Here is a 24,615-nt window from a genome sequence, read left to right as displayed (position 1 = left end):
ACCACCCTCAACAATAATAATAACAATAACAATTACATTAAATCTACCCCCTACGCTGTGATGGGTAGGTCACACCATGGGTGTCAGCTCAATGGAAGGTTCATAGTTCAAATCCACTTTGAACTCTGCTATTGTCCATCTTGTGTCATAAGCTCTATGGTTATTCATTAATGCAAGACCTCTAAATCCACTGATGACCTCATTTTGCCATAAAAAACGTTTCCCATAGACACCTGCTCGAATGAACCAACAGGTTAATGAGACCATAATTTCCTCTTCTGATACTCTTGCACAAACTTTAATTTGAATGTAAAAGAAGAGTAAGGGTGCAGAGCAGTATGAAAACTCAAAGTGATGGTTCATTTGAATAACATAACCTTCAGCATATTAACAAGAATCTTTAGCACTGACAGAAGGTAGGTGAAACAGGAGCTGGCTTACAAGTGCATATAATCTAGACAGGGTCTAACTTACCTTAATTCCAGGTTTGAAGTCCAGCTGCCTGGCCAGAATAGTGACCTCTTCTATCATCTCCATCCTTTTAGCCTCATCATTACATTTCTCAGCCATCTGCAATGACAACAGAAAAGGAATAAGTATACAAAAACTTACAGGTCATAGGTCACAGTCAACAAGTTGGTAAGATGGTCCACATGAACAACAAAGAACAGCAGCACAACAGGTGTGTGTATCATGTAAATGCTAGAAAATTAAGATACATGGAACAATGGATATGAAAAATAAGATTGCACAAAACTAATGAAGCCCTGCTGAAAAAAAAAATAATGTAACAAACTGTTATTACATCTGCCTTTCTGCCTATTAAATTCAGACAAGCATTTAAGGCTACACCCCTCCATCTACAATGCACACAAAGTTAAATATAAGGATCGATACACCATGTTGATGAATAGAGAGACAGATAGATAGGCAGATAGACAAGATAGATATATCTAGATAGGTAGGTATACATATAAATAGATAGATAGATAGATAGATAGATAGATAGATAGATAGATAGATAGATAGATAGATTCATTGATAGATAGACAGATAAAGATAAATATATATATAGATAGATAGATAGATAGATAGATGGAAAGATAGATAGATAGATAGATAGATAGATAGATAGATAGACTGATACAGATAGATAGATACTATTAGATAGTTAGATACTAGATAGATAGACAGCAAGAGGAAAAAAAATAAGAGTGGAAGAGATGAAATTAGATAGTAAAGTAGAAAGATAAAAGAGAGAAAAGGGAGGGGGGTTAAAATACAAGAGTGAGAGACAGAGAGGAAATATAAAAGATATCCCAGAAGACAATCTGTTAAGTCCAATTTACCCTTCTGACTTCTGTGAAGGCTTCCACTGCGTACTTCATCATGTCACTTCCTTCTGGGGCTCTGGAAATCACCGCCTGTAGACCAGAGATGGAATCATGTGACAAAGATGGAGAGATTTATTGCCTGCACAGGGTACATGTGTACATTTTTGTTTCTTACAGACATAGCAGTGTGGGGATGCCATAGAGGGGGAAGACTGACCTGGCTCAGACACATTTGAGAGTCCCTGTAACAGATTGTGTACTGTAAAATGAAGAATGTATGCATGCATTTTAATTTCGTTCATTTTTAATTTCATGCCAGAGTTTCTGTATACACAATATGCGTTGAATGCCCATGGCAATTCGCGAACATTTCATGCCGCCAAAAAGGCTGTCGGCTCCAATTCGTGAAAATTTCATGTGGTGAATACATCTGGCTTTACAGTTTAGCTTTATCACTAATCTCTGTGTAAGTACACACACAGAGCCGAAAAACCTCAATTATGGTTGACTGTTACTGATGAGCGAACGCTTTGATGCACATACATTGTATGCACTGACCAATGCTATTCATGGTTTTCGCATGTACCCTATGTGGGTACACTGTAAAAACATCGGTGTTAGATTTCACACCATGGGTGTTAAATCTAACACCGATCAAGCTTCAATAAAGGACCACACCCACAGGTGTAGAAAATGTATTGTGACGGTGTTAAAAAGTGTTCACCTGGCACTTCGTGGTGTTAATTTGACACTGTGGCTGGTGATATTTTTGACACTGCGCTAGAGTTAATTCATTAATGACACCACATGTTGTTGATTTGATATTGGTGGTGTTGATTTCAATGGTATAACACCCGTCCAGCTTCAATAGGAGACCACATCAACTGATGTTACTGTGGTGTAAATGTGTTTACACTTTTTTTCAAAAATCAAGTACTTTATCAGAAAATTCTTCATCGTCTTGTTCAGAATTAACAAGAAATTCAGTCCCTAAGAAACTACTAGTATTCAAAACGACAATTTTATATTTTGAAATGACACCCGGAGGTGTTAATCTAACACCATGAATGAGCACCGGAAATTTAACACCAGCTCGGTGTTTCATATTTAACACCGGACTTTTTGCAGTGTAGCGAATGAATCGGACCACTCTGGCCCATAAATTCGCCACGCTAACAGGCCTTTAACAGCTAGCGCAATGTTTTGACCATCTGTCACTGAAAGTTATGTGCCTCACATGCCATTCAATGCAAGAGTCTTTAAAAAGAAAAAATCCATTTCTACATCACAACAATGTGTTTACTCATCACAGGATAACACAGCATGAAATTAAATGTGGCAAACACAAAACAAACGAGTCACTAAATTTGGCTTGAAAACCGAAGCTGTTATGCTTGTTTGGGTTTTTTTTTTTACCATCTTTCATTAGCCCCTGAATCCTCATATGTATCCCTATGTTAACTTCTGAAAGTTATGGAAAACATACACAAATTCATCTCTGAAAACTCTGATCCAAGATGGCAAATATAAAGAGACAGAAATGCAGGAATATAACTTGACAAGCATGGCAAGACAAATGGATGGATTTCTCCAACTTTATAATAGCTACCAAATCTCAAAACACAATGACAGCTGCAGAGAATTTCAAGGGTCTCAAAGATATCCTGTATCATGGACTCAGCGGATGTACTGTGGATGAAATGGACCCTACAAAATTATGCATAGTGTGTGTGTGTGTGTGTGTGTGTGTGTGTGTGTGTGTGTGTGTTCATCCTTTAGTCTTACCTCAAGGAGTAGAGGAAGCCTGGTGATTCGTTGGAAGGGCAGCATAAGGAATGAGAGAAGGTCCAGTGAGCAGCACTCTGCATAGGATTCTAGATCTCTGATGGCTGACGTCACAGGGATGTTGTTCCTTGGAAGAGAAGATAGAATCGTGTATATAGTCACTTGTGGAGCCATTTTGATATTGGCTTGGGTACAACAGTCTTCAGTGTGGCCCTACTATGATTCATTGTCTCTCAATTCACCATCGTCATCATTATTACAATCTTCATCACCGTTTACTCTTTGGTAACTTTTGGGGTTGGACAGGAGTGATTATCAAGCCTCCTTTTGATCCATTTATCTTGTCTTATCTTTAAACCCATTGATGCAGGCATGCCATTTTCTGTTTTCTTTTTCAAACATTCTTTGTAACTTCTTATTTTTATTATACATTTTTACTTCTTTCATAGCAAGTCAATAGCATGGAACTCAACTGAGATTACAAGAAAATCACCGTCTGACTTAAAATGTTTAAAGTATAGTGTAGAATGCATTGCTAGAAGTATTACTGCATAGTGATATGGTATTAATCAAATACATCACGACACATCAAAGAAGTACCACACAAGACAACATTTTAACAGTGGAAGTACAAGCCTGATCTCCTACTTTCAAAGTGCAACCAAAACTCACTGTCAGGCACGTAAAGTAATGGTACGTACTTGCATGTTAAAAGTGTTCGGCCCTTGCCCTACCCAGCATTGCCAGTCAGGTGAGCGGGATAAATTTTTTTTTCTTGTAATGGTGTTTAAAATGCTCTCAGATATATGGCTGCCATGTACAACAACCACGTCTTATACATCCTTTAATATATACCGTTACTGAAAGGCATCTTGAAGGCGACAAAGGCAGTATGGTGTGCACCACCAATGACACCTCATACAGGTAAATGACTAAATATAAGATGCTCAAATACCTACAGAGAAGCACACAGAGGCGTCTGCATATACTCACTTGAACTGGTCCAGGGCCCGGACCTGGTACTGATTGTTGGCGCAGTAGGTGACAAAGCCCTGCTCAAAGCGCTGGTCCCTCAGGTGGTTGAGGAGGATGCGGCAGACGTCGCTAAGGAGGATGCTCTCCTGCTGGTGCTGCTCCAACTCCAGGAGGAGTCTGGAAGAAGATATGTCATCAAGGAGGATAAGAAAATATATCACCAAGGAGTAGAAGAAGACACAAAAATATATCACCAAGGAGTAGAAGAAGAAACATCATCAAAAAGTGGGAGAACTAACCATAATCACAAGAAGAATGGGCCATAATGATTAGTATTTAATGTTTGTGCTCTCATCTCCACAACTTTCTATGACTCTTAGATGAAGGGTATATTACATTGACTCTCCTAATTTCAAAAGCCAACTAACTTTTTCTTAACTTTGTCGATTTGCAGTGCACTACAAATATGCTTTCATGGACAAGTGTGGTCCAGAAAGGGACCTAGACATTCAGTGGTTCACCTAAAGCAATTGGGTCCTCCCCAAGGTTATGGACCTAACATATTGTCTGAACATTAAATAAATAGGTACTTTTGGGGGCTACAGTCTAAAAAGATTGCATAAACATGACATGCTGCACACCAATAAAGCTACAGCCTTTCACCACGCAGCCTTCAAGACAACAAATGCTTTGTCAGAGAAGCATACATTTCATTTTACATTTATATCAAATATATTAATAAGCAAATGACTTCTGTTGTCTGCTCAAGTTTAAGAATAATTATCCTTATTTTCCAGTCCTTTACTCTAAGATGAGTTTTCCACTGTTCCCACCACTCAAGCTAACCATGGCATCAACATCCATCTCTTTTATACTGTCACTAAAAGGTACCATCACCACTAGCTACCACAACTATGGTCATCCTTACTGCCACCATGCAAGTCATGATACTTATGAAATCATCATTAGCATCATCATCATCCCCACCAACATCGTCATCATCATCATCATCACTGTCACAATCACTACCATCATGATCATCATCACTACCACCATTACCCTCACTATCTTCATCACCATCCCCATTACTGTAATCATCATCACCATCACCATCATTATCATCACCATTATCATCATCATTATCATCATCATCACCATCATTGTCATCATCTTCCCCAAGAAACATATCAATCCTGCTCTCATCCTGTTTAGGATCACTATCACCACAAGCATCACCAGTCGTCATCTAAGCCATATTTCAGTGGTTACCTTTCGCTGATATCTCTGATAGCTCTGATGTTGGAGAAGAGAGAGTGGTGCTCAGGTCTCTTGAGTAGCCCATTGGGAGGACATAGCACAGGGGCCTCGACAAAGTGTTGGACCACCAGATTTAGGCTCCTCAGGTAGGATGCTTCAGAGGTGATGATTTCAAACAGTGCCTGGACAAAATGAGAAACACATACAAATTAGAGACATAAAGAAGAAAAAAAAATGTACCATTACTGTTTCTACCTCTACTGTGAACATACCGAGTACACACAGATATCTCAATTAACATGTTAACATATCTCTCTGTCTTTCTACATGTGGATCTGTTGTATACACTTATGTTCCACAGCTAACATTTAACGTGTGGATCTGTTGTAGACACTTATGTTCCACAGCTAACATTTAGCTTGACTACCTGTACCTCACACCCTGTACCTGTCAAGTGAATGTCTTACGACAAATATATCTCTTCTATTATGCCTCGATCTGTTTGTGGATCTATCTACCTATTTATCCATCTATCCATATTTCCAAATAAGTGTTCACCTACCTATCCACCTTAAAATCATCCATTTAAAAGTCTCTCCTTCTATACATCTTTCTATGTATTGAAAGTATCTATCTAATCTATGTCTCTATCTATCAATCTATCTATTTATCTGTCTATCTATCTATCTATCCCTATCTATCTAACTATCTATCTATCTATCTATCTATCTATCTATCCCTATCTATCTATCTAACTATTTATCTATCTATCTATCTATCTATCTATCTATCTAACTATTTATCTATCTATCTATCTATCTATCTATCTATCTATCTATCTATCTATCTATCTATCTATCTAATATATCCCTATCTATCTACCTATCTCTCCAAGTATCTATATATCTCTCTATATATCTATCTATCTCTATTTCTATGTCCCACTGTTGATATATTTCTTCATCCATCTCTCCTCTCCTCTCCTTACCTCCTGCATCTTCTTCTCCTCCTGAGTAAGGTTTCCCAGCAGCCCACTGCTGACAACCTCCGGTAGCTCACACCAGTAGGACCGGAAAGCCTTGCTACCCTCCCTTACCGGCCCATCCCTGGGAGGGGGCAGGTAGTAGTCATCATCGCTGAACTCATCGTCGTCATCAAAGTCGCTGTAGGTGTCATCTGAGCATTGATAGGGAGGATAATGAAACAGGATAAAAGTGATGATGATAATGATGATGATGATGATGATGAATAATCAGCATTTATATAGTGCCATTTATATGTAGAAACATTCGAAGGCCCCCGGCTCCCACAATGTGTCACACATCATTCACAAAGTTGGTGGAAAAGATAAGTCTTCAGTTCAGACATGAAGGTATTGAAGTGGCTGGTATACTGCTACTGAAATGTGCCTCTCCCTATTACCAATTCTTTCCATTGTATCAAAGCCACTGTTCAATTTTTCTTCATCATCATCATCATTAAAACCATTCTCATCATCACAGTCATGACAAATATCAAATGCATAATCACATTTACCATCCTCACTGTGGTCAACTTTACCACCAGAATCTTTGCTGTCAGAATCATATCAGCATAAGAAATGTCTGGATTCTGAACAGACATAAAGATCCACATTGAATTCTTTGTGACTGTACAATCACAGTGCATCCATTATAACATGGGACAAGATAAAGTAGAAAAGATACTCTGGATCACATTGTATGGGTCACAACACCAGAAATTTTCCTGCTTTTTGTTGTTTGTTTACTTTTATTTTTTTTTCTTTTTGTGGGTGGGGGTGGGTATTAAGGGGGACTGATTGATGAAGATCAAATCTTTATTCTTGGGTATCTCATTCAAAGGGACACAACATTTGCGCCTGTGACAATTGCTCTGGTCTTATTCTCTGAGGACTTTGGGTTAGGTTAGGGTTGTAATGAGTTTTTGATTTAGTTCGATGTGAGAATTATGATTAGGGTTAGGGTTATGTTTGTGGGTAGAACTTATGTTTGGCTTTAATAGTGTGCAGATATTTCATGGGAGCGATTGTCACAGGAGAAAATGTCATGGAACCCACTCAAAGTCCTTTCTTTTTTCCTCTCTATTCTGGAGCCATTATGTGGCCTCACTCTTGCCTTTCCTGTACCATTTCCTCACATTATGCCCATCCACTGCCTTTGATTTGGGCCGGCAGCTGTTACACCACCGGAGGTAAACTGTACCATCAATGTTAATCCCACAGATTTAGCATGAATGTGTCATGCAAGGTAGCAGGTTTGGGATGTGACACATCACAGTTTAGCTCAACCCCCACCCCCCCCCCCAAAAAAAAAAGAAAAAAAAAAGAAAAAAAAGGGTGAAAATGTTGCAGCATTACTTCATGTTGGCATGGGTAATGACAAAAATTAGATTCCAGTGACTAATTAAAAACTTCCCACTCCTACATTAACATGATTGATGTACATGTAAAAATGTTCATATTTTCATATCTAATTGGACATCTTAACTTTCTGAGAAAGATCTTTTCGGCTTTAGTTGTTGTTATCTAGCTCATTTGCTTCAAAGTCATGTGGGGGAAAACAGTTCTATTGACAGTCACACTGATCCACCTATCCCTGAGATAACCTCATAGGCTAATTATCGCTGAATAAAAGTCTTCACAATGGAGGACTACTTAAGAGAGACAGCACTGCCTCACTGACGTTGTAATGTGATTGTGTAAGGTATCACTGTCACTGCTGCATGAAAACATGGTAAACTGAGTCTGAAAATTCCACAACATCCCTTTTATGAATTCTACTGACATTTTACAAAAATTTCATTTTCTATATTAAAGTGAACTTTTATGTGACTGAAGTTTCCTTCCATGGTTGTATTAATACTTCATGTGCCATGTTCACATGCTTGACTCAGTCGACGGCTTAACAATGTCGCATATTTTGTTTGCAATATGCCACAGTAAACCAAAAGCATCATGGTATAGCCATACACCATGAAGCTTTATCATACAATCTACATCACAGCAAAGCTCATAATTTTCTCAACAACTGTGCTGTACTGCATTTCTAGCATAGATGCTTCTACAAAAATGTTCAAGTCTTTGAAAACCTGAATGCTTTCCATGAGCGTTCATGTGTTAGTGGTAAAAAATAATGTGGCTTACAAAAAGTAGCATTGACATCTCTGTGGGTGAGTTGACGTCAGTGCTCGGCACCGAGCAGGGAATAGGGCTAATTCATGTCAAGGCGAGGAATTCTTGTACTTCCTTTTCCCTCGAGAACATGGAATATGCTGTTTTAGAGGTCGTGACAGCAAAAATATTGGCCACAGGAGCCGTCTGCGATCATCGGCGGAGGACACCAGCCAGTGTGTGCCCTTTCCAATCCCACTTATGTCTTTGAATTACTCAAGATGGGCAGTCATGGCCTCTGAAGTTTATTTTTGGCATTCAAAACTGAAAAGTTGCACATAGGAGGTGTAGCACGCTGTGGAGACATGTTGACAGCAATGCACTATTTGTTTTTACAGCTAAACTAGAGGAAGTGATTCTAGCAACTTTCATCAACTGTGAAAGAACAAAACTAAACTATGACATAGATGTGTCTGTGGGGGATGTTTGCCCTGTGTACTTGTTTTGTAACCAGAAGGGCAAAAGAACTGCCTATATATATCATATCACATTGAAAGGATTTGGGGATGAAATGCAACTTTATAGTTTGCATATGAAAATGCAATCCTAACAGGTCAAGGAATAACAGCTACCTTATCCTTGTAACAAGTGGAAAAATTTCCACTCAGAACATCTGAGTTCAAGAGACACACACACTAACATACACAAGGACATACAGACACACACACCTACAACCCATTGCATTGGTAACGTAAACAGAAGCAAACAAATCAATGATGATTGAATGAATTCTTTCCCCCTCAGGACACCCTTTTTTTCTAAATTGTGGTGCTCAGTGTATTGCAACATCCACAATGCATGTACTCAACTTATGCAGATGATATGTACACCTTTACGACAACACCAATTAACCCAACCCTCTTCAGAAGACGTAATAACATTTGGACAGAGTTCAAGAATGACATGCTCACAACAAAGCACACTCACAAACCAGTTAGGAGGAGCACATTATACAAATGATGCACAGGTCTGAGTGCGTCAGTTGGAATTGTGTGCATATGGTAACTATGGAATGGTTTAGGCTAAATTCCATCGTTACCGCATGCACACTATTCCGACTGAAGCACGAAAAGACATGTGTGTCATCTCTGTTATAGAATGGGGACAATTTTCTGGCCAAAACTCCATTTTTTGATCATGTTACGCAATGGCAAATTTACAAGATGCATTTCCTTTTGGCTTGCCATAGACAAAAGCCCGAAAATCATGCATCTAGCACAATGCTTCAAAACCATGCATCCAGTAATTACTGGATGCATGGCAAAAGTACTGGATGCATGATTTTTCAGCCAATAGGCATCTCGTACTGAGTGTGCGAACGCTTGCTTAGTGCGCGAACCTTTGTTACAAGTGCACATACTCTTGCCACAAGTGTGCGATAACATGTTTACCACTGTGAGGCAGCATGTGACCAGTAGAACATCCACACACAGTTTTCAACCAATGAGATCGCAGGATTCTTGCTATCCATTCTATAAAACTCAATGCCTAATTGTTCTAATTCCAATTGAAACCAGGCACACAGAAACCTCAGCAACAGGTTGTACGCACTTTAGTCTGGTGAAAAAGGCTAATCCCTGATGGCAAGCTGTGTTTTTAGTCGATACAGCCCCAATCTAATTGCTCCGAATGAAGAAGTGATGAATAATCACCACAAACTATATATAGGCCAGAATGTTTCCATGCGTAAACACCATGTGAGTCTGATGGTCTTTTATCTTGAGTGGAAAAAAAAAACACTATCCAGTGGAAGGTTTTTGACGGAGGTCATTATCACGCAGCCACATTTGCCTTTAGACCAGGCATGAAATCTATGACTAATAAAATAATGAAACTTTTAGGTGCTAACATTTTGAGTCCCATGATTAAAAGGTGTTAATCATTTCCCAACAATAAAACACTGGCAGAGCGAACTAGATAACATGCAATGCAGAACAGCAAGTATCAGCACCAAACACACATGTACATGTATTCGCCATCACACATTCAAATAACAGATAATTTATCTTAAATAATGCAAGCATTATACCACAGAAGGAAATGACAGAAGAAGATCATAGTTCATCATGCAATAAGCTATCCACAGAGTCTGAAAATACATCATACAATGACTACACATGAAAGTACACGGCTGAAAGTGCCAACTGCAGCCAAAGTTCAGTAACCTTTGACCAATGACCTTGCGGAAATTGTACCAAATCCAATCCTAACATCTGTACCTCATGTGGCATAAATGGCTGGGTGTTATGAAAATCCACTGAACATGTTTTTCTTATATCATGATAACATGATCTGGATGGGATGGACAGCTGGACTGTTGGACAAATTGTAAAAACACCCTGATCATGGAACTGTTACAAATGACCTATATGACTGAATACTGAAAGTGCAAGCATCTATTAGAAATTAAAATATTGCTGTCGCATTCTAGTCTTTACATACTGATGCTGAAATTTGACCAAATGTGATGAAATATGAGTCATGACGAGAGATGCCTAGCAGTAATCAAGATTCTCATCACATAGCACTGATGCCACAGGGACATTCTAGAACAGAAGTGGCTGCCACATTCATCAAATATATATATGTGATTTCAAAGTTTAAAAGAAACTGAGAACACAGTCTGAAATATTGTTGCAATAATTCATTCAAATAATTCATTGAAATAATGCAAGAAATTGACTGGAATGTAATAAGAGTGCCCCTACTGGTGTTGGGAGGATGCAATTTCACGATTACAAAATGATTCAGTGTCTAACAACATGACAATTCATCTGTGCATGTGACTTCCATTAAAAAAATTGAAAAAATTTTGAACATGTCATGATAGAAACATATCAGTTCTTTCGGCGCTTAATAAAAGATAGTATTCCATGACTTTATAACATATTTATTTTCTAGCTCATTAAAAAAAAAAAGAATATGGTGAGGATTCCCTCAAACTGCTCTCTATTAAAGAATGATTAATTTTCAACATATGAACTCTTTCTTACCGAGGGACTCATCCCCAAAGGCCTGGTTGTCGATCTCTGATTGAGACTGGTAGATGGGGTCCTCCATCTCGGTGGAATGGTAATGCGGGTCCCCCATTTCCGTCGACTGGTAGGTCGGGTCTCCCATTTCCGTCGACTGGTAGGTCGGGTCTTCCATTCCCGTTTCGTCCAGGCCAACATCCGCTGACTGGTGCGAGGACTGTGTTTCCATGCTGCTCCCATGAGTGCGGTTACGGTCAATTTCCCCCAGGAGGTCATCCACCGAATGCATCGATGACGATCCCTCCTCATTGCCCGAGGACCCGTACGTCGGGTCTTCCATCTCGTCGATGCCATCGCTGCTGGTGTTCATCGCCGGCGGCACACCGTTCCCGATCCCGACGGCGCTGTTTCCGCTGCAGGTACGACTACTGTCCATAATCTTGTGGCTGTCACCGGAGCGGATGTTGTTGTTCAGCACGAAGCTATTGTCCATCGCGTTGGTCGTGCCGGAATCGGAATGGTTCAACTTGGAGAAGAGTTCCTTCTGCAGCGAGAGTCTAATCTCGGTATCGGAGAGCTTGGGCGTTCTCATGAGTGGGGGCGCACTGCTTGTTGAAATATTCGACGTATTCAGTGAGTCTGATATGTTCAGGCGGTTTGATCCCTTAGAGGTGTTCACAGCATTTCTCTCCGGGAGTGGGGGAGGGGCATTTGGTTTTCGAAGCGGTCTGTTTTCCAAGGGGTGGTTTGGAGGGAGAGGGGGAGGGTTGTTCATGTTTTTCAGGTGTGTCCTGGCAGGGAGTGGGGGCTTTTTGCTACGCCTCAAGGTTCGTGGTCTCAGGATTACGTCTGAGTCTCGCTTCCATAGGTCAGCCTGGTAGATTTGGAAGAGAGGTTCTAGGAAGGAAATGGGAGATGAAATTTAGGCATTGGTAGTACAAACTGACCTCATTTCCACTTTCATTTTCTCTATAAGGATGGAAAACTATCCAAACAAGGCCTGGTTAAGATGGACCATAGATTACATATTGCAACAAATGAGGCAATTAAGAAACCAACACATACAAGAATATCATGCACTTTTATAGTATTCTGTAATCACTTGTCAACAGATTCAGTACTCAAAACCCAAGTTCTCCTCAACTTGTTTTTGATATAAACAAAAATGATTTAAAATCTTGCCACAAATCATTATAATTCTGCTGAAATACCTATCATGGACAATACACTCTTTGAAATGTCTCAAAAAGAATATATTTTCTTTCATATTTTTTTAAAATGGTATCTTCAGTTCCTCAAAACATATCTGACCTTTGAGAGTATAATTTCCCTACGTGACTGTTCAGTTTTATGTGCAATACTCCTCTCACCTTTTGCAACAAATCGTGAAGGTTTCCTCATCATTCCTGGTGATGGGGAGAGAGCCTGCACAAAGACAAGAAATAAAGACAAGATACAAAATGAATAAGAGTTCATCTTATTCGATTGGTGTTTGTAGTAGAAGGGCTAGGGCTAGTAGAAGGGCTAGTTTGATAACAAACCAGTATCTTTTGTGGATATGATGCCCATCTAGCAATAAGGATGTTGTGGGGTCAAATCCCACCTGAGTATGTATGTCCATGATTATCATCATGGCTACTACAAAAAAACACAACAAAACAAAACAAAACAAAACCTCATAATCAGTGTTTATTTATACCGAGGATGGGAAATCGTTGATCAGTAGCAATAAAAACCAGCCTTGTGTGTCAAGATGACAAATCATACAGATTACAACTTGTCACAGACCAAATTACTACTACATCAAATTGAATGCATTATCACTGTACTTCATAACATGCTTTAATCATTGAAAAGTCTATCTAAAAGCTTGCTGAATTTGCCTGACATATCAAATTAATGTATGCACACTGACTTCAAAGTGTTGACACATGATTCATCAGTAGAGATGGGTTGCATTGAATGTCTTATACCAGGTTCTCAGCAAGAGGCATGCATTCATTTGAATACAAATATTAATTGGCCTGTCAGAAAGAGTTTTGTTTGTTTGTTTTTGTTTGTTTGTTTATTTCCATCTGAGAAGACGGCTGAATAGCCCACATTCAGCTACGCTTAGCTGGTCTTCCATGGGGTCCAGTTGGATGTGAAGTGGGACCACTTCACTGGGTTAAACACCCTGCTCTTTGCGAGGAATGAATGAAGCGGGATCTTTTACGTGCATGAGTTGTGACTCTCTCATACACGGGACCTCCATTTTATGTCCTATCCGAGGGACAGAGTGTTTTGCCTCTTGCTAGTGGGGACGGTACGATCACACACAACATTGGTCAGTCCAGACTCGGGTCCCAAACCCGAGTCCTTAAGATCGTGAGGCAGACGCGCTACCGACTGAGCCAACTCACAATCACATATCTGGACACATTAAACACAGGCCAATCTCCATATGACTCACACTTTCCTGCAGTTTGATTGGAATCCTCTCAGGAATCGGGGGCGGGGTGTCCTCAGCTGGCTTCTCGGTGCTAATCTCCACCATGGGCGGTGGGGCCATCGCCTTCTTCAGCAGACGATGGCCATTGCTGTGGGCCTCCGGGCTGGTCGGTCGATCACATGACCTGAAGTGTGGGCATGTCCATGGGAAGATTATCTTTTATACTGGTTTACATTTGATACACACACACATCAGATATACACTGATGTATGAAATGATTTCTTTCTTTGTGTACAGATAATTTCTACACAAGAGAATGAGAAACATTCACAATTTCTACAAAGGGACATACATGTCTCCTACTAATTCCTACTATATTCCTTCATTCTGCAGAGTAGTTCATATTTGCTATATATTTTTTTCTCAATGTATGAACAAGCTGTCATGGTTTAACCCATTGGGATGGACTGATTTAACTAAAACATGCATTTCCCGTAGACACCTGTCCGAGCATTCCCAGGACTCGTCTTCAACGGGTTAATAACATATACTGTACTCAGTAAGCATGCATTGGGCCATCACCTTAATATGCCTGCAATACATGGTGTATGTAATTCTTTGGCTTTGAGACAAGTGACTATTCAATCAAGGCCAGCCATTTTGTATTGTCATCAGCATCCTAAAACCAGAACAAGAATAAAAAAATGAATTCCATTTGCAAATGTCCCAAGTTTAACATAAAGGTAATATCCACAGTCCTGCTCAGAACACTTGCTACAGTGTGCATAATACAGTGTTTATGTTCAAAATACGAAGTTAAATATCTTCACTGCATGCTGTCTAAAGGCACAACACTTCTTGGACGGAAGGTTTATTGTTATATTTTTTTTTATATGCTATATTTCACATAACCAGCTATTTTATCAGTCTAGAGTATACAACATTGTATTTCAGTTGAAAATGTAAACTCGAGAAAAATTTGAAAATACTATGATCACAAAATTGATGATTGGTTATCTATCAGGCTTTTGTGTAGATGATTTACAAATAGAGGACAGCATATAGAAAGATGGAAAAAAGTAGAAACAAAAACATAATTATCTGGGATTTAAATTGCAATGTCACTTAATCCTAATACTGACTTTCAAAACAAGCAAACAAGCAAGCAAACAAAATAGCACATGTTTCATTGAAATGGGATAAAACTTGGGAAAAAAGTTACAGAATTCCAGAGTTGCTCATGTTTTTATGAATCAGTGACATTGGTCGCAACCACATTATGCAAATTAGAGGTGATGATGTCATCATTTTACAACACTGCCTTAGGTTTGTGCAAAAAAGAATTGCAGAAATTATATTTGTGTTTTTTTACCCTAGAAGAACCACCATCTGAAATTCCAATGCATTCCAATGAAATTCTGCAAAAAAGAATTGCAGAAATTACATTTGTGTTTTTTTTTTCTCTAGAAAAACCACCATCTGAAATTCCACCCCCCCAAAAAAAAAGACAGAAAAACAGAACAAAATGGCATTGCTTTGGTTGTTACAAGACTACAACTTGATGTAAAGATACAGAACATTTTTATTGATTTCGATTCAATCGAAGGACGGTCAGTAAAAAAAATTTGTGGGTAGGTTGATGGAAGGCTTGTGAGGTAGTGGCATCCTCTCAGCTTATTAGCATTTGTGGTTGTGACCACTGACACTGTGTTGTGAAAATCTACAAAGCCTACAAAACTGTACATCTTTCTCATTCTACACCCGATTATGATGAAACTTGTGTAATTCTGTTGATTTCACAGCACTCTACGTTATAAGTGCCAACATTTGAACATGGTGTGGCACGACACTATGAGAAAATCACTGATTCCAAGAAGACGAAGGAAGGCAACTACCCCCCCCCCCCCACCAGCAACAACAACAAAGAAACCCAAGAGATGATAATGACAAACAATGGGATAGACAGAAGGGATAGACAGAAACAAAAAGAAAAAAAACCAAATGATTGCTACTACAGGGAAGGAGAGAAGAGGACAGAAAAACTACCACACATGTCCTGTCTATCTGTAGTTCTTTTTTAGAAAGAAAAGATGAAGAAAGAGTGAAGTCTGTAGTTGTTTTTTCACCTTCTCCGTGACCTATGTTAATCCTCGTTGACACACAGCCTAATCCCAACCTCATCACCCCCCTAAGACTCATCCTCTCTCACCCAAGACAGCACGGAGGAAATTGAGACTAATGTGTTGCCGTGGCAACCAGACAAGGGGTTGACAAGCTCCTCCGCAGAATGCAGGCTCACAGAGACAATTCAGGGGTCCATATAAAGAGGGGATTAATTCTCTCTGTTGATGAAGTCGCATTCTTATTGCAGCTCATCATGAATGTCTTTACAAGAGGGGATGCAAAGTATGAAGGCTTTTAGGGGCATTTCAGCCTTGAACAAAAACTATTTCTGTCCCAAAAATGTCATGAAAAGGCAAGAGAGTAACAAGAGAATTTGATCAAAATTCTATGACATCCTGTGGAGGAAATGTACCATGTCATAGAACCTCCAAAAGAAGAATCGAAAATGCTACTACTGCCTACAAGTGAACAATCGATTCGATTTAAGTCTGCCTTCAAAAAATTCTTACCTTATCATGGTAGAGCTTGGACACAAACGCTCGTAAAACCAGTGGGCAATAAAAAATGGGCATTGTGTGTCACAATGTCATCATACTAACTATCGCACATAATAATTGCTCACAACACAAGTATATCAACTTCAGGTTCATGGTGGACTACTTTTTTGTGTGTGTGTAACATGAGCCACCCTTGGTCAATTCCTGTCTAGTAATGTGGTTACTACAATGAGGGATGTGTTATGCACCATATCTTACCCATACACCCCCGCTTCATCACTCATCATAAAGTCATTCTGGTCTGGGACGTCCACAGATCCTAAAAGTGGAAGCAAACACACATAAAAAGAGAAAAAAAAAATTATTATATTGATATGAAATTTGCTTTGTCATGCAGTTATACCACTTTATTGGCTTGATTTCCTTGAAACTGTTGACCAACAGATGACTCTCTCTTCAAGAATTCTTTTTTTTTTCTTTTCTTTTTTTACACAGGTTGTCACCCACTTCCTATTGTCAGATAATATTGCAGATTCAATTAAATGCTATGACTGGAGAGTATCTTTCACATTCCCTTTGTGTTATCCTCCTCTGCTAAAATGATATTGAGAATTTCAGAGATTCAAATTATTTATTTGTGTGTGTGTGTGTGTGTGTGTGTGCTTTGTTCCTTCTATTAGAAATAAAGAGAGAATTACAAGCTACCATACTACCCAGATACCATTATCCCAGCCAAGCAATCTCCTTATTGAAAATGGTCTTGGCTACCCGTATCTTAAGCTGTTGAAGACAAGCTGATTTTGCTTAAACACTCGTTTCCTTTTAACACCTGCCCAAGTATTCTTGGGACTTGTCATCGATGGGTTAAAATATGATAAAATGTATGTGTGTATGTTTAAACATGTAATTATATTCATTCAAAGTAAACTATTAACGTACTCATATATTTTGATGTGAACACTGCTGATTTGTTACACTGATTACATTAGTGCAAGTGGAGAAATAAACAATCTGAAATGGGAACATAAGAATGGTGTCCTTCTATGCAAAGTACAGTCACTAAAAGCAATCATTATTCAGAAATGCGATCTGAACACAACATATCCTACTATAAGTCTGTTGTATTTGCTCTTCAGTGACCTAATTATGTTAAAAGAGAACCAATGAACACATATACAGCTTTTGTGATAAAAATAAAGAAGAAAAATTAAGGATATATTGGAAGAAAACAAGTTTCCTCAGAAGAAATCAATTTTTGAAACAATTTTGTACATGCAATTATACAAAAAAAGTTTCAGTATGCCTTACAAAGACACAGACATAGAAACTAAGCGAAGGAATCAGCTACACTAAACTGAACGAACTGTGATCATAGTTGTCTAAAAATGTCATATCTGAAGAGGAAGTGAGGGAAAATTGAGTCACAACAAAGATTTACCATGATCACTCGATCATGATTTGACTTACTTTTCAGTAATCGATCAATCAGAGTAGATATCCTTGGTCCCAAATTGCCCAACATTGTGCTAGTATATTCCATTAAAATTATCACGACTGAAGAAACGATCCCCACCATATAGCACTGTGCAGCAACAAACACTTCCCAATGGCATGTCACCAAGCGCCATTTTTACACCAACCAAACTGATTAACAGGCTCCAGTACCAATGATTAACTACTCTTTTTTTTTTTTTTTTTTTTTTTTTACAGAGACCAGCCACCGCAAATGACCTACAGGTTACCAGTACAGAGAGAGAAGTTCCCCTAAACAAGCAGGGGAAAAAAAGTAGCAAGCCAAACTGTAAAGTCACAGTCTGTAGATAAGGATCTGACTTCCTAAACACCATTTCGGTTTTCCGTCCCGTCCTGGTGCTCTGCTCTGTCGTTATGTAATATAATAAGCCATAGCAGCATCCTACAGTGTACATGCCAGTCCTATATATCCACAGTTTTGTTTACTTGCACGCAATTGACATTTTCACACAAATGACACACTCTAACAATACGCTTGACTGTTGTTGATGCTCGACAATTGTGTGTATATCATTGAAAAGTTTGTTGACATGGTTCTTGGCTAGTCAATACTGGCTTTTTTACATTATTCTTGTGATACAACATGTACATTTTAGTTATAGATTCAATTTTTTTTTTCTAAATCTTGATTTTCTTCAGAAGTTTTTTGTTGAGCCTAAAACTCTTAGCAGTACAGGGATAACATACAGTAGTCATAGTAACCTAACCATTTATTTCAGTGGAATGTGTGGGGTTTTTTTTTCTGAAAAAAACCCACCACAGGTATAATTGCACATGTGAAATGTGACAATGCTCCGAAAACTGAAATATCATAAAATCTTAAAAGAAATTCAATCACACTGTAGCAAAACTGTAAAAATCCATCGTGTACCTGGCAGAAGGGCACTAGCATGAATTTTCACTCCAAAATCAACATTTTGTTCATGGCATAATTTGACAGAGTTTTAAAAGTTTTTTCCTATGATGCAGCCATCATGTATTTCTTTTTTTCTTTTACTTTTCAAGCCTACAGACCTTGGTACCTTTCTACCAGGCAGGCAATGAGTTAATCTTGATATGAGATGTAAGCAAGACTTCTATGTGTATCATCGCATTTGCATACAGGTAAAAAAAAAAAAAGGAAGGTGTGGATGATATATGATATATAAATCATGCTAATAGTAACATCAATGAAAACAAAATTCTGGCAAGTAAAACCATACCACTGATGAAATTTAGAGCTTGAGAAAGCTTGAGAACTGACCAGATAAGGATACATAAAAGTGTGGTGGGAAAAGGGGTTATAGGTAGGGGAAGTATGAATTTTAAACTCCACCACACTTTCTAGCAAATACTTCAAAGCATTTTTTAATGGTTAATTACATAGCTAGAGTATAAGAAAAATCTGATATCATTCTTGTAATCTGATACACTTTCCATTAAAATTCTCCCTACACCTTACAGCCAGCTCCAGCGAAAAACAGTCATGCGATAACACATTATTTAGGAAAAGGATGTTTTCTTGACCTCATCTTATAGACCTCAAAGTTCTAGGTGAATCTGCAAAAAAATATATATATATATTACTAAAATACTACACTGTGGCTGACCTAGGTATTGTTGTAATGTGTTTGCTTTAAACGTGCACACTTTGTTTCAACCTGTGATGGAGGGCACAAAAGAAATTTCCTGTTTCTCTGTTCCTTGTTTGGTTTTTGATGACACTGAGAGTCACTGGCCTAAGCTGTTGTGGTCTTCCGAATTTCATGTTAAGTCTGTTCCCCAGAGTTTATTCTTCGCTAATCATGGGCCATGTCTTAGACAAGTTCAACAATGAATTTCCTTTCTAGGAAAACAGTGCAGCTGTAAAAAAAAAAAATAAAAAATCAATGAAAAATAAGTAAAGTTTACCTCCACAAGATAAGCATTCTGTATGACATGTAGAAAATTTCGAAATTCATAGAGATCTTCTTTTTTTTTTTTCCAGAGGGAGTGCATTATTACTAATTGTTTAATTATCATATATTATTATTTAAATAATATCATTACTTATATATGTTTGTGTGTGAAGCTCACTTAGCTGGGAGCTAGTTGTAAGACTGGCTGTGCACAATTAGAAAGTCATGACATTGTTTAATTGAAAATGCACATTACTTGGTTAGGCTTCAATACTATCATCCAACCTCTGTAACTTTTGAACAGTCCAAAACACACTATCTTCAGCTTGTATGTTTTTGAATGTAGTAAACTTACTATCAAATGCATAATTCTTACTAACATCCTGTGTAATGTGCATTAGTGGTTATGTGTATCCTATACAATCACATGCTGTCAATGTAAGACAATGAAAAAGGTATCTTCACCTTGAGTTGTATTCTGTGTTGTATTGATCTCAGAAACCAATGAGTCCATGGCAATCACACGCCTCCTGTTCTTGTCATTAGAGCCCTTATTGCGGCGAGCGATTCTCCCACTCTCCTCCACCTCCTTCCAGTCATCGTAGAGGACCAGGTAGCCACCGCTGCTGTTGCTCGCCAACGAGCCATCCCGTGACACTGCTTGACGATGCCCCTCGATGTCGTAGACTCCATACGACTTGTTCTCCTTCTTCTCCTTCGCTGGCACTCGCGGACCTTGTTCACCATCATCCGTCGAGCACACTACCTCATAGTCTGAACCATCACTGGACGTGTCGTCATCGTCGCCCTCGACCACGTAGCTGTACGGCTCTGCGGCTTCCTCCGCATCTACAGCAGCCTCCTCGTGCTGCTTTGCCCGGAAGGCCATCTTGTGCTCGAATTCCTCCCGGAGCAAGGCGATGGAGTGGCGCTGCGAGGCACTCGGGGCTGCGGGAGCGTCGGGCTTCCTGAGGAAGATGGGGACGAAGTTCTCAAACGCTCCCTCGCTGTGCCGCTTCATCTTGTTCTTGCTCGACGCACGGACGCTCTCGGGGCTGGTCTTGGCCCGGCTACGCATGCTACTGTTGCGCCGGACCACCACATTCTCTGCCTCATCTTTGGAATCCTTCTTGTCTGTCTCTCCACCTGCTCCAAGTCTCCCATCAACATCCATCCTCTCCTCCATTGGCTGAGCAGCATCAGCGATCCCCGCTATGGTAATCGCTTCAACCCTCTTGTCCACTTCCTCATCCGACGAATCAAGCGATGGCACCTCCTCATATTCATTGCCTTCCGATCCCTGGTCCTCGTAAACACACAAATACTTGGTCTCTGTCTCGAGTTGTTTGGTAGTCTAGTGGTGAAAACAGAGATACATGTACATCTTAGAATCAGATGCTAGTAAGTAATGCTGAATAAAAAAATTCCATACGTGATGTTGATAGTGTAATAAAAAACTTCATTCTCATATCCACTGCTCTCCACTTACGTCTGGCAAGCTGTTCAACCATTCATCTGTGTCCAGATATTTTTGACACTGCAGCTATTAAACTTGCTGTACACTTTTAATGCATGCAATATGGCAAAATATGCACTTGCACTTTAATAATCAAGAACACAGTATTTTTGAATATTTAGGAATAAAAATTACTTTGGTTTTATACTCTGCTGGGATATGATCAGAAAATAAGCATAATAAAAAAAACTGAACTGAATCACTTTTTCTCGATCATGCCAATGAGTATGTGACATTTGGGCTGTTGCATAAAAAGATGCAATCACACATAAGTCAGAAAATCAAACATAAATCAGGTATCAGCCAATCGGGATCGAGTATTCAGAGACTTCTGCTTGATTTTCTGACTTGTGTTTGATTTCAACTTGTTTGTAACAGGACCCTGTTCTTTGGTTAGTCATCTGCTGAGATGACAGTCTGACTTTCCACCAACCTTAAACATCTCCTCCTCCACCTCCTCCTCCTCCTCCTCCTCCTCCTCCATCATCTCTTGCCCCATCTTCTCTTCCACACCACCCTGGGTCAGCTCCTGGATGGACCGTCCCTGCCTCTTGAGCTCCCCTGTCCGGCGGGGACTGAAGCCCTGCTTGTCCGTGGCTGACCGCATCCGGACGGCACAGTGCCTCTGCCTGCAAACGGGATGATAATGATGAACAAAGTGAGAGGCATGTATACCAGCTAACACATGTCACTTCGCTACTAGGTGAATCAAAATGCCATGTTTGAGTCATCAAACATCAATTGAGAACACCCAAGCCAGCAGTTCACAAGAAATTTCATCAATATGGGATCAAGAGAAGAAGAAAAAGAGGAAAAAGAAGGAGATGGAAATCTAACTTTAGCATGTTGCTCAATGACACTATCTTATCCTCATTTCATCAAATTAAACAATTTGATGAACAATTTCATATGAAATCAATGTTTTTAAAATTAACATTTGGTGTCCTTGCACAGAGTAATACTTGAGCTAAAACATGGTATACAAATTTTAGTTTGTTGAGTACAGCTATTGACAAACACACTTTGGGGAAGTATCATGGGATATGAAGGTATATCAAAATGAAGGGGGTGGGGGGAGGGGCTTGTAATGATTCCCGGAGGGGAATGGGATATGAGCTAATTAAAAAGTAGTGACTCTTTTATTTGCAAAAAGCCACATCATGTCCAACTTGCTCTTAAGCAAAATCAGACCAATACACCTTATGGAAGTTTAGTCAAAGTCAGATGTAGAGCTAGGGAAGTTAAAGTATTGAAATCTAATGTGGAGAAATAGAAATTAATTCCTATGTCACATTTTTATCAAAAACATGCAAAATACAAGAGGTGATGATGTCATCTCATCTCACAAACACTCCCATTGGTTTGTGTACATAAAGACATTTACAAAAGTTTGTTTTAAGACTATTAAGGATGATTTAGCGACTGCAACCTCTTCTTGCCGCTGCTAGTTATGTAGCCTAAAATTATAAATGACAGATTAGGTTGTGGCAGGACTAAAATGACTTTTTAAAGTCTAATCTTACTCCTTTATTTATTTCATGCAGAAAACGACAACATAATGCCTCCGGCACACTTTGGGCGGAGGCATAAAAAGGACATTTAGTGACAATATTTGTATAGTTTACTAGGAGACTTGACATCTGATGACATCGTTACCAGTGCCAATTTGAGTTTGTGGTTGCAACTGATTTCAATGATTTCTGAAAACATGGGACAACCATGTCTTTCTGATTTTAGGTCCGATTTTCATAAAAAATTCTCCATTCTGTGAGTCTGATTTTGCTCTAATCAACACAGCCAACTTGAACAAAGTGCACAGTTGAAATTAAAAAAAAAATGGTTTGTTTAATGCATTGGTGAAATTAGTGCATTGTTATTACTGAATTGATGTGGAATGACAAGTCAACATACATAAAAATTGACAAAAGTTAGGTTGTGCATGAAAGTATGGGAATGCTGGATATATTTAAGTAAATAAGATTGCACAAAGTGTATCAACTTAATTGGCTAGGCATTAGTTACATGTCTGTATATACACATATACATATGGACATATGAATGAATAATTAATACACTGTATATATAATCATACCCGCTAAATGAATATCTTGCCACAGTAAATATGTACTTGTATCTCTGAAAAAATGACTTGTTTTTTTTTTTCAAATGAGATGTTATGCATATGTGTTTCAAATGTCATGAAGTAGTAATCATAAAGATAATATTAGTTTAAAGTAAAAACAATAATATCAACTAAAAAAAACAGATAACACTAAAGAAAATCAAAACCAAAAATCAAGATGTATCAAAGTAATGCAAAAACAAAATACCAATTAAGGAAAAAAAAAGAAAAAAGAAAAGCCCCACTGTGCAATAATTATTCTATGACAAATTTTCCTTCATCCTGAAAATAAAACAGAATCGATTTCACCGTCAATATAATCAGAAATTCAACACTTTTTCAGACTTACCATCTCCTCCAAACAATCTAAACTTTTACTTCATATCAATCTCATCATGCATACATATTAAATGACAAAAATTCCCCTTTAAAATCAAATAAAAATTAAAAATTCCGCACAAACAAACCAAATGTAAAATAATCCTGAAGAACAACATAACAACTTAACTCATATAAGTGCAGCATAATCATTCAAATAAGTTAAAGAAAACATACCACTGATGTTTTCAACACAAAATAATTTTACGCACAATGCATGCAATAGTAAGGCTTTGAAGTTATGTAAGAGAAAATAAAATGCTTAAAAAAACACACAAAAGAGTGAATACAGTACTTTATTCCAAAGGTTTGTCAATCTAAAAACAAAGTAAAGTTTGTTTTTTTGAAAGGTTCTTTAGTAGCCACATTTTTTTATTTTTGAATTAATGAACCTCATTTCATTTTCGTTTTCAGAATAAGGAACCTTTGGAATAATGAATCTTGCTTCATTTTTGGATTAACAAACCTATGGAATATGGAACCTTTGGAATAATGCCAAATAAATGATGTTCAGATCCATGAACCGTATATCATATTGGGATAAACAAACATCTAGGTATAGGGTGTGTGTGTTTGTGTGTTTCAGAATAATAAACCTTAAGAATAGAGAACATTATCCCA

General features: G+C 38.5%; 1 protein-coding gene across 1 annotated transcript in view; it reads right to left on the bottom strand.

Annotated features, from left to right (window-relative positions):
• Positions 1–24,615, bottom strand: part of LOC139741483 (uncharacterized) — a 149,279-nt gene that overhangs the window by 5,265 nt on the left and 119,399 nt on the right. Inside the window, exons 6-17 of the mRNA XM_071652068.1 lie at positions 21,928–22,123; positions 20,444–21,332; positions 16,827–16,887; positions 13,969–14,131; positions 12,887–12,941; positions 11,535–12,413; positions 6,340–6,527; positions 5,364–5,533; positions 4,113–4,271; positions 3,120–3,246; positions 1,350–1,448; positions 475–570 (exon numbers count right to left, since the gene is read on the bottom strand). Coding sequence (XP_071508169.1) covers positions 475–570; positions 1,350–1,448; positions 3,120–3,246; positions 4,113–4,271; positions 5,364–5,533; positions 6,340–6,527; positions 11,535–12,413; positions 12,887–12,941; positions 13,969–14,131; positions 16,827–16,887; positions 20,444–21,332; positions 21,928–22,123 — 3,082 coding nt within the window. The remainder of the gene's footprint in view (positions 1–474; positions 571–1,349; positions 1,449–3,119; positions 3,247–4,112; positions 4,272–5,363; positions 5,534–6,339; positions 6,528–11,534; positions 12,414–12,886; positions 12,942–13,968; positions 14,132–16,826; positions 16,888–20,443; positions 21,333–21,927; positions 22,124–24,615) is intronic.

Source organism: Diadema antillarum, unplaced genomic scaffold (assembly GCF_040938485.1).
Source record: "Diadema antillarum isolate AM-2024a unplaced genomic scaffold, OU_Dant_1.0 seq00000931_RagTag, whole genome shotgun sequence".
Taxonomy (NCBI): Eukaryota; Metazoa; Echinodermata; class Echinoidea; order Diadematoida; family Diadematidae; genus Diadema; species Diadema antillarum.
The sequence above is the reverse complement of the archived record's forward strand: the minus strand, read 5'-3'. Positions and strand labels throughout refer to the sequence as shown.